General features: G+C 40.1%; 1 protein-coding gene across 4 annotated transcripts in view; it reads right to left on the reverse strand.

Annotated features, from left to right (window-relative positions):
- Positions 1-10,663, reverse strand: part of LOC128641014 (vitamin D3 hydroxylase-associated protein) — a 241,528-nt gene that overhangs the window by 8,869 nt on the left and 221,996 nt on the right. For 2 of the 4 annotated variants that reach the window (XM_053693534.1, XM_053693533.1), the window contains 2 exons: positions 2,185-2,293; positions 138-283 (listed from right to left, as the gene is read on the reverse strand). In XM_053693534.1, the coding sequence (XP_053549509.1) occupies positions 138-283; positions 2,185-2,293 (255 nt within the window). The remainder of the gene's footprint in view (positions 1-137; positions 284-2,184; positions 2,294-10,663) is intronic. The other 2 variants (XR_008399423.1, XM_053693535.1) reach the window with 1 other exon arrangement.

The raw sequence follows: 10,663 nt of genomic DNA on the forward strand, positions 1-10,663 counted from the left end.
CACTTTGCAGATTAGAGGAAAACCTATTAACCATAGAGTGCCCATACAATCATTCAAATGCCTCATACTACAAGTCATGTTTTCAAAAGCTGATTTATTGTTAAATGTTCAGCATTATATGTAGATTAGAGACTCACCTCCTTTAACAGTTTGTCCCAGGGATCCTTATAGTGACCTTTGTACGATTTCAGGGCTTCCTCGTCCTCCTTTGTGACAGTGGTAACTGGCAATACCCCTGCAGGAAAGTCCACTAAATTGTACAGGATTGTGTAAGATACAGCACCTGTAAAAAATAGAATAAAGCTGTTTAAAAAAAAAAAAATTTCAATATACTTTTATTATTTATTCTGTGTTTTCCCCAATTGTGAGAATTAGACATGCGCACTGCAGATTTCACAAACTTAACCCTGCTACATATCTGACCCTAATAGGCCTCAGCATGGGAATTACATAAAATACTGCAGAAAAAAAATAAAATGACAGTGGCTATTTAGAGCAAGATTTATTACGAGGCACATGCCTCAATATTTTGCAGGTTTATCCCGCTGCTTCATAATCCTTCCCCTCTAAACTGGATTTGACAGATGAAAATCACCCCGGATTCATTGGACCAGGGCGACTGATAAGCCCTACTCTCACACAATTAGTTGTGTGAAGGTAGGGGGTGGTATTGCACAAGTGTTCCCTAGTCCAATGATAAATATGGGGAACACATTTGCCCCACAATTTGTGATAGGATGCGGACAGGTTCACAGCGTGTGAATCCTGTCCGCCCTCACATTGATTAATCTTGCCCTTACAATCTTCCCCAGTAACAAGCCCTGACTGGCTCCTCCAAAGAAGGAAAGTAACAAAGGGAATTAGACAGTTGAAAACCATTTCGCAACAAACACAATGTAAATGTCCCAGGACATACTTGAAAACGAGAGAAATCTCAATGTATCCTTCCTGGTAAAATATTTTATAAATAAATAAATAAAATGAAGTAGAAAGTTTTGCAATTGAAAACCCTACCCAGAGCATTTAACCCTAACCATAGCTAGCCCACAATTAATCCCATTTTCAATCAATCCCTCTCAACAGCAAGCATTGCATTAACTATAAAACCAACCAATAAAATTAACTGCCCTACATGACATCTTCACTGAAAAAAAATCATATCAGATCCCCTCCCCAACTGGTAGCTCCTCAAAGTTTTAGTCACTCTAAGAATGAATACAAACATTTACCAATAAACACTTCACAAATACTTTAATGCAACACCAGATGCCATGTTTAAATAACATAAAACTCCAGTGATTTTTTTTTTAAAGACACATGACAAGTCACATGGGGTGGTGTTAAACTGTAAGACTTTAGTGTAAAGTAATGGCAAACTTTAGCTAATCAAATGCCATATATGTAGTCTTTGCCATTAAAAAAGCATGTGTGTACCATTTTTTTTTAATCTATACATGAAAAAGGATTATACCCGTGCCTATATTAATGCTTCTATTCTAATGTTATGCCGGCCTACTGGCATTTTTTTTATTTTTATGACAATTCCAATGAATATCCAATCAGTCTGTGTATCATATGACACTCTTGATGTCCAGCCCTTTGAAAGCCCTTAGGGAGCCTATGTAGAGAGTGGGTGGGTCTGCTCTCTATGTCACAGAATGAATATCCAATCAGTCTGTGTGTCATATGACACTCTTGATGTCCTTTGAAAGCCCTTAGGGAGCCTATGTAGAGAGTGGGTGGGTCTGCTCTCTATGTCACAGTCCATCCAAAAGAGGAAATGAAGGGGATAGGGGGCAGAGGAACAAAATATACCAAGTAAGATTATAAATCTTTTATTATAAAATATACATTATATACACTTTAAAAAAAGTGATTTGCTTGTACACTAAAATTGTTGCAATTACAAATATATTAAAGTCTGAAATTTACCATCAATTTAAAAGGGACAGTCAACACCAGAATTTTTGTTCTTTTAGATAGATAGATAATCCCTTTATTACCCATTCCCCAGTTTTGCATAACCAACACAGTTACATTAATATACTTTTTACCTCTGTGATTACCTTGTATCTAAGCATCTTCTGAAAGCCCCTTGATCACATGACATTTTATTTATTTGAAACATGAAAGTTTTTTTGGACTTGACTGTCCCTTTAATGTAAGTTTAGAAATTACACATACTTGATAGTTTTCCAGGATATCCAATGTTCAGACCAGGACTAAGAATAGGGCATAAGAGGACATCCAGCTTTAGATTTTTCCACTGTGCTATGAACTCCTGGCGATATTCCTAAAGAGGTACAGTAACAACTGTATATTTATAGAAAAGGTCATTTGAAATGTTTTATTGCAATATATTACTATTAATTGACATGGGGTTCAGTCAGAAGTATATGGAAATTCACTCATTCAAGTGTGTGTGGGTTTGTTTTTGTTTTTTGGGGGGGTCTTGTTTTTGACACTTTTATATAAATATTATGTATTGCATTTACATACACTCCAACACTTCTGAAACTAACTGTGCTTTAAGGGGGTGAAGGCCTACATTCTGAGGAGATTTTCAGATTATCTATTGATCTTGGCAAGACATGTTTGAATATAAAAAGATGTTTTATTGTGTTACACAGCGTTGTGATTGTCGGAACGGGATGATTGCACCCTATAACAAAAGTATTGAGGCTTGTGTAGCCGGTCTGAGAATGTTAATATTAAAAAGGAACAAAGTCAAAATCAAAACGTTCGTGGTTCAGATAGAGCACACAATGTTAAACAACTTTCCAATTCACTTCCATTGTCTAAATGTGCACAATCTTTTTCTATGCACACTGAGGCACCAGCTTCTACTGAGCATGTGCAAGGATTCACATGCAGCTTGTGATTGGCTGATGGCTGTCACATGACGCAGTAGGAAGGAAAATTAAACTAATTTTCAAATTGGTCAGAAAAACAAAACAAATCTACTAATCTGATATTCAAACTAAGTGCTTTTGCAATTTAGTTCCCCCCAAATTATTTATATTGCGAAAAACATAATTTAGGCTTACCTGATACATTTATTTCTCTTGTGATGTATCAAGTCCACGGATTCATCCATACTTGTGGGATATTCTCCTTCCCTACAGGAAGTGGCAAAGAGAGCACCCACAGCAGAGCTGTCTATATTGCTCCTCCCTTAGCTCCAGCCCCCAGTCATTTGACTGAAGGCTAGGAAGAAAAAGGAGAAACTATAGGGTGCAGTGGTGGCTGAAGTTTTTTAAATAAAAATATACTGCCTGTCTTAAATAAACAGGGCGGGCCGTGGACTCGATACATCACAAGAGAAATAGATTTATCAGGTAAGCATAAATTATGTTTTCTCTTGTAAGATGTATCGAGTCCACGGCTTCATCCATACTTGTGGGATACCAATACCAAAGCTTTAGGACACGGATGAAGGGAGGGACAAGACAGGCACCTTAAACGGAAGGCACCACTGCTTGTAGAACCTTTCTCCCAAAAATAGCCTCCGAAGAAGCAAAAGTATCGAATTTGGAAAATTTGGAAAAAGTATGAAGCGAAGACCAAGTCGCCGCCTTACAAATCTGTTCAACAGAAGCCTCATTTTTAAAAGCCCATGTGGAAGCCACTGCTCTAGTAGAATGAGCAGTAATTCTTTCAGGAGGCTGCTGGCCAGCAGTCTCATAAGCCAAATGGATGATGCTTTTCAGCCAAAAGGAAAGAGAGGTGTCCGTAGCCTTTTGACCTTTCCATTTACCAGAATAAACAACAAACAATGAAGATGTTTGACGGAAATCTTTAGTTGCTTGTAAGTAGAACTTTAAAGCATGAACCACATCAAGATTGTGAAACAGACGTTCCTTCTTTGATGAAGGATTAGGACACAGTGAGGGAACAACCATCTCCTGATTGATATTCCTATTAGAAACAACCTTAGGAAGAAACCCAGGTTTGGTACGCAAAACCACCTTATCTGCATGGAAAACAAGGTAAGGTGAATCACACTGTAAAGCAGATAACTCAGAAACTCTTCGAGCCGAAGAGATAGCTACTAAAAACAAAACTTTCCAAGATAGAAGCTTAATATCTAAGGAATGCATAGGATCAAACGGAACCCCTTGAAGAACTTTAAGAACTAAGTTTAGGCTCCATGGCGGAGCAACAGGTTTAAATACAGGCTTGATCCTAACCAAGGCCTGACTAAATGCTTGAACGTCTGGGACATCTGCCAGATGTTTGTGTAAAAGAATAGACAAAGCCGATATATGTCCTTTTAAGGAACTAGCTGATAATCCCTTCTCCAATCCTTCTTGGAGAAAGGACGATATTCTAGGAATCCTAATCTTACTCCATGAGTAACCCTTGGATTCACACCAATTAAAATATTTGCGCCAAATCTTATGATAGATCTTCCTGGTGACAGGCTTTCTAGCTTGAATCAGGGTATCATAGACTGACTCAGAGAAACCACGCTTTGATAGAATCAGGCGTTCAATCTCCAAGCAGTCAGACGTAGAGAAATTAGATTTGGATGCGTTAATGGACCTTGGATTAGAAGGTCCTGCCTCATTGGCAGAGTCCACGGTGGAACCAATGACATGTCCACTAGGTCTGCATACCAAGTCCTGCGTGGCCACGCAGGTGCTATCAGAAGCACCGAAGCTCTCTCCTGCTTGATTCTGGCAACCAGACGTGGGAGGAGAGGAAACGGTGGAAATACATAGGCCAGATTGAAGGACCAGGGCACTGCTAGAGCATCTATCAGTACCGCCTGGGGATTGCGGGACCTGGACCAGTAACGAGGAAGTTTGGCATTCTGATGGGACGCCACTCCCCGGGAGTCAGCTGGGCAAATACCTCCGGATGGAGCTCCCACTCCCCCGGATGAAAAGTCAGACGACTTAGGAAACCCGCCTCCCAGTTCTCTACTCCTGGGATATGGATTGCTGAGAGATGGCAAGAGTGATCCTCCGCCCATCAGATTATTTTGGTTACCTCCATCATCGCTAGAGAACTCTGTGTTCCTCCTTGATGATTGATATAAGCTACAGTCATGATGTTGTCCGACTGAAATCTGATGAATTTGGCCGCAGCAAGCTGGGGCCACGCCTGAAGCGCATTGAATATCGCTTTCAGTTCTAGAATGTTTATTGGGAGGAGAGTTTCCTCCTGAGACCATAAACCCTGTGCTTTCAGGGAGTTCCAGACTGCACCCCAGCCTAAAAGGCTGGCATCTGTCGTTACTATGAGACACTCTGGCCTGCGGAAACACATTTCCTGAGACAACCTCCAGAGAAGAGAATCTCTGGTCTCCTGGTCCAGATGCAGTTGAGGAGATAAATCTGCATAATACCCATTCCACTGTTTTAGCATAGTTGCAGTGGTCTGAGATGTAGGCGGGCAAAAGGGACTATGTCCATTGCCACTACCATGAGTCCGATTACCTCCATGCACTGAGCCACTGATGGCCGAGGAATGGAATGAAGAGCTTGGCAAGTGGTTAAGAGTTTTGATTTTCTGACCTCCGTCAGAAATATTTTCATTTCTACCGAGTCTATCACAGTCCCTAGGAAGGAAACTCTTGTGAGAGGGAAGAGAGAACTCTTTTTTATGTTCACCTTCCACCCATGAGATCTCAGAAAAGCCAACACGATGTCCGTGTGAGACTTGGCTAGTTGGAAAGTCGATGCCTAAATTAAGATGTCGTCTAGATAAGGCGCCACTGCTATGCCCCGCGGCCTTAGCAACGCCAAAAGGGACACTAGCACTTTTGTTAAAATTCTGGGAGCCGTGGCCAACCTGAAGGGAAGGGCCACGAACTGGTAATGCCTGTCCAGAAAGGCAAATCTGAGGAATTGATGATGATCTCTGTGAATAGGGATGTGTAGATACGCATCCTTTAAGTCCGCGGTAGTCATATAGTGACCCTCCTGGATCAACAGTAGAAAAGTCTGAATAGTCTCCATCTTGAATGATGGTACTCTGAGGAATTTGTTTAGAATTTTGAGATCCAAGACTGGTCTGAAAGTTCCCTCTTTTTTGGGAACCTCAAACAGGTTTGAGTAAAACCCTAGCCCTTGTTCCGCTTTTGGAACTGGGTGGATTACTCCCATGGTATGTAGGTCTTCTACACAGCGTAAGAACGCCTCTCTCTTTGTCTGTTTGCAGACAATTGAGAAATGTGAAATCTCCCCCTTGGGGGAGAGTCTTTGAAGTCCAGAAGATATCCCTGGGACATAATTTTTAAGGCCCAGGAATCGTGACCATCTCTTGTCCAAGCCTGAGCGAAGAGAGAGAGTCTGCCCCCTACTAGATCCGGTCCCGGATCGGGGCTACCCCTTCATGCTGTCTTAGAGGCAGCTGCAGGCTTCTTGGCCTGTTTACCCTTGTTCCAAGCCTGGTTAGGTCTCCAGACTGACTTGGATTGGGCAAAATTCCCCTCTTGCTTTGCAGCAGGGGAAGCCGAAGCGGGACCACCCTTGAAGTTCCGAAAGGAACGAAAATTATTTTGTTTGGTCCTCATTTTATTTGTTCTATCCTGAGGGAGGGCATGGCCTTTCCCTCCAGTGATGTCTGAAATAATCTCTTTCAGTTCAGGCCCGAATAGGGTCTTTCCTTTGAAAGGGATGTTCAAAAGTTTCGATTTTGATGACACATCAGCAGACCAGGACTTAAGCCATAATGCCCTGCGTGCTAAAATGGCAAAACCTGAATTCTTTGCCGCTAATTTAGCCAGTTGGAAAGCGGCATCTGTAATGAAAGAATTAGCCAACTTAAGGGCCTTAATTCTGTCCATAATATCCTCTAATGGAGTCTCCATCTGAAGAGCTTCTTCTAGAGCCTCGAACCAGAAAGCAGCTGCAGTAGTTACAACAACAATGCACGCAATAGGTTGGAGAAGAAAACCTTGATGAACAAAAAATTTTCTTCAGGAGACCCTCTAATTTTTTATCCATAGGATCTTTGAAAGCACAACTGTCTTCAATAGGTATAGTTGTACGCTTAGCCAGAGTAGAAATAGCTCCCTCCACCATAGGGACCGTCTGCCACGAGTCCCGCATGGTGTCAAATATGGGAAACATTTTCTTAAAAACAGGAGAGGGAGCGAACGGAATACCTGGTCTATCCCACTCCTTAGTAACAATATTCACAATCCTCTTAGGGACTGGAAAAACATCAGTGTAAACAGGAACCTCTAAGTATTTGTCCATTTTACACAATTTCTCTGGGACCACTATAGGGTCACAATCATCTAGAGTCGCTAATACCTCCCTGAGCAATAAGAGGAGGTGTTCAAGCTTAAGTTTAAATGCCGTCATATCAGAATCTGTCTGAGGGAGCATCTTTCCTGAATCAGAAATTTCTCCCTCAGATAACAAATCCCTTACCCCTACTTCAGAACATTGCGAGGGTATATCGGATACGGCTACTAAAGCGTCAGACGGCTCAGCATTTATTCTTAACCCAGAGCTGTCACTCTTTCCTTGTAAACCAGGCAGTTTGGATAAAATCTCTGTGAGGTTGTATTCATAACTGTGGCCATGTCTTGTAAAGTAAATGAATTCAACGCACTAGAGGTACTATGCGTCACTTGTGCGGGCGTTGCTGGTTGTGACACTTGGGGAGAGCTAGATGTTAAACCCTGCTCTTTATAATTTATAGACATATCAGTGCAAGTGGGACACATTCTAAGAGGGGGTTCCACAATGGCTTCTAAACACATTGAACAAGGATTTTCCTTGGTATCAGACATGTTAAACAGGCTAGTAATGTAACAAGCAAGCTTGGAAAACACTTTAATCAAAGCAAATAACACTTAGAAAAACGGTACTGTGCCTTTAAGAGAAAAAAAAGCTGCACAAACTCTGAAAAACAGTGTAAAAAAGCAGTAAACTCAACAAAATTTTTACAGTAGCATCATAAAGCCTTAGTAACTTTGCACAGCTATGCAAATAAACAATTAACCCCTTAATGTAAAAACCGGATTGACAAAACGTCAAAAAACGGTAAAAAACGTTCAGCACCTTGCCACAGCTCTGCTGTGGCGCCTACCTGCCCTTTATAAACGATTTGTGGGGAAAAAACTTCTTTACAGCCCTCAAACACAGTAGGAACCTCTGGAGAAGTAGCTGGATGTCTCTGAGGAAAAGAAACTGTGCAACTGAGGCGCGAAAATAGGCCCCTCCCACCTCACTCGATGTTATGGGGCCTAAAAGAAACACAACAGAGTGTTTCCTAAACTAGCCATGTGGGTTAATAACCCTTAACCAAGCCACAATGACCCCTTAAAGTCCCTCAAAAAATGTTATATTTGCATTTTTTTAATAAAAAACAAAAACGTTTTTTTCCTATCAGTGTCACCAGTAACTAATGAGCCCTTAATGCAAGCTAGGATTCCTACTAAGTGTCTGAATACAGCTTACCCTTCCCTCATGGGGATATTGCCAGTCTTTTCTAGAATAATCACAGTCTGTCTAGAAAAAAATAGACTGAACATACCTCAATGCAGTTTAGCCTGCAAATTGTTCCCCCAACTGAAGTTTTCCTGTACTCTTCAGGCCTTGTGAGAACAGCAGTGGATCTTAGTTACAAAGTGCTAAGATCATCATCCTCCATGCAGAAATCTTCATCCCTTTTCTGCCAGAGAGTAAATAGTACACACCGGTACCATTTAAAATAACAAACTTTTGCTTGAGAAAATAAAAACTAACATTTTGTCACCACACTCACTCTGCCCTTCCTAGTACTTAGAGTAGGCAAAGAGAATGACTGGGGGGTGGAGCTAAGGGAGGAGCTATATAGACAGCTCTGCTGTGGGTGCTCTCTTTGCCACTTCCTGTAGGGAAGGAGAATATCCCACAAGTATGGATGAATCCGTGGACTCGATACATCTTACAAGAGAAATATATACATACAAAAAATCCAGCTGTATTATGCAATACAATTAGCTGTATCACATTCCCAGATCACCAGATAAATATGTTAACTAAATAGACCCTCTCACAATATTTTTTGATTTCATAATTTGGAAACAAAAAAATAAAAAATAAAAATAAACCCCTCCCAAAAAACACAGAACAAAACAACAAGCCATATAAAAGATAAAACAAATAAATCTGTATTAACCTATAGAGCACCATAGGCAAAAACAAGCAGTCTAGCGTTCCACATTTAATACAGAAGCCACTGCACATTTGGATAGTTGGTTACCCTTGTCAATACAAGATAATGCTGCTGCCTATAAAGCAGAAAATAGATGCAACCTAGTGTGTACAGCCTGGTTGAGTCATAAGCCTTTATTAAAGGGCCATAATACCCAAATGTTTAAACACTTGAAAGTGATGCAGCATAGCTGTAAAAAGCTGACTAGAAAATATCTCCTGAACATCTCTATGTAAAAAAGAAAGATATTTTACCTCAAAAGTTCCTCTGTAGCCACCTCCCATTGTAAAGGATTTCTAAGCAGCATTTTAGTGCGTCTGTCCTGGGACATCTGAAAGGATGAGCATTGTGCACTCTCATCTTATTTCACCAATCGGGTAAAGGAAGTTTACAATGAAATCTCATGAGAGTCAAGTCAAATCTCATGAGATCACAGTAAAAGTTCATGACCTCAGCACTGCTGATGCTGACTGGCTGCTGTTCATTTCTTCATTTTTTTTTACCTGCAGCTGGGAGCAGTTGAGTATAACTATTTACACAGAACTAACTCTACTGAGCTGAGGAGATTGTGAGGTAAAATATCTTCCTTTTTTACATAGAGATGCTCAGGTGATATTTTCCTGTCAGCTTTTTACAGTTATACTGCATCAGTTTCAAGTGATTTAGCATATGAGTATTATGTTCCTTTAAAAGGCATTTAAATCCAATTGCTAATTACATAAGAGCGGGAGCAAAAATTTAGTGTCCAGTGTAAAAAGACAAAAAAATAACTGTTTGCTCAGGGTGGCAGAAGGCAGAGTGCTGCTAACTGCATTAGAGAGAAATAATACAAATATGCCCTACTAGTCAACTCTAACAGTGTCATACAGATGTTAAGTAAACTATAAAGGAGGAGTTATAAAAGTACTCACCTAAGCTAAATAAATATAATGGATCAGGGCTGAAAATTAAAATGCAAACAAAACCAAGTAGTATCTGTCCCACATGCTCATTATTATATAATAAGTAAGGTGGATGTGTCACGTGTGTCACCAACGTAATTACATATTCAGCTAAAGATAACATATAGATCTTAATTGGTTTAAGCATGCTGAAGTAAATTTTAATCCAAAATCTAAACAAAGAACAAGTTAAAATTGAAACAGGTTAAATGATTGAAATGATAAAGATTGGGCACTATTAACACTGGTTAAACAAGTGGTGGCTGCGAAGAAAAACAAAACTGAAATGTGCAGTATAGCATCCAGTCAGTGTTCAATAAGATTTAAGATTTTAATTGAAAAAATTGTGAGAAAACATGGCCGACAGATCACAAATCATTTTTTTTATTTTTGGCGGTGCTTAATTCAATAGAGTTTTGCTAACCTCCAAGCACCCAATTAAAGGGACACTGAACCCAAATTTTTTCTTTTGTAATTCAGAAAGAGCATGCAATTTTAAGCAACTTTCTAATTTACTCCTATTATCAATTTTTCTTTATTCTCTTGCTATCATTATTTGA

The sequence above is a fragment of the Bombina bombina genome, chromosome 10 (genome assembly GCF_027579735.1).
Source record: "Bombina bombina isolate aBomBom1 chromosome 10, aBomBom1.pri, whole genome shotgun sequence".
NCBI classification, from domain to species: domain Eukaryota; kingdom Metazoa; phylum Chordata; class Amphibia; order Anura; family Bombinatoridae; genus Bombina; species Bombina bombina.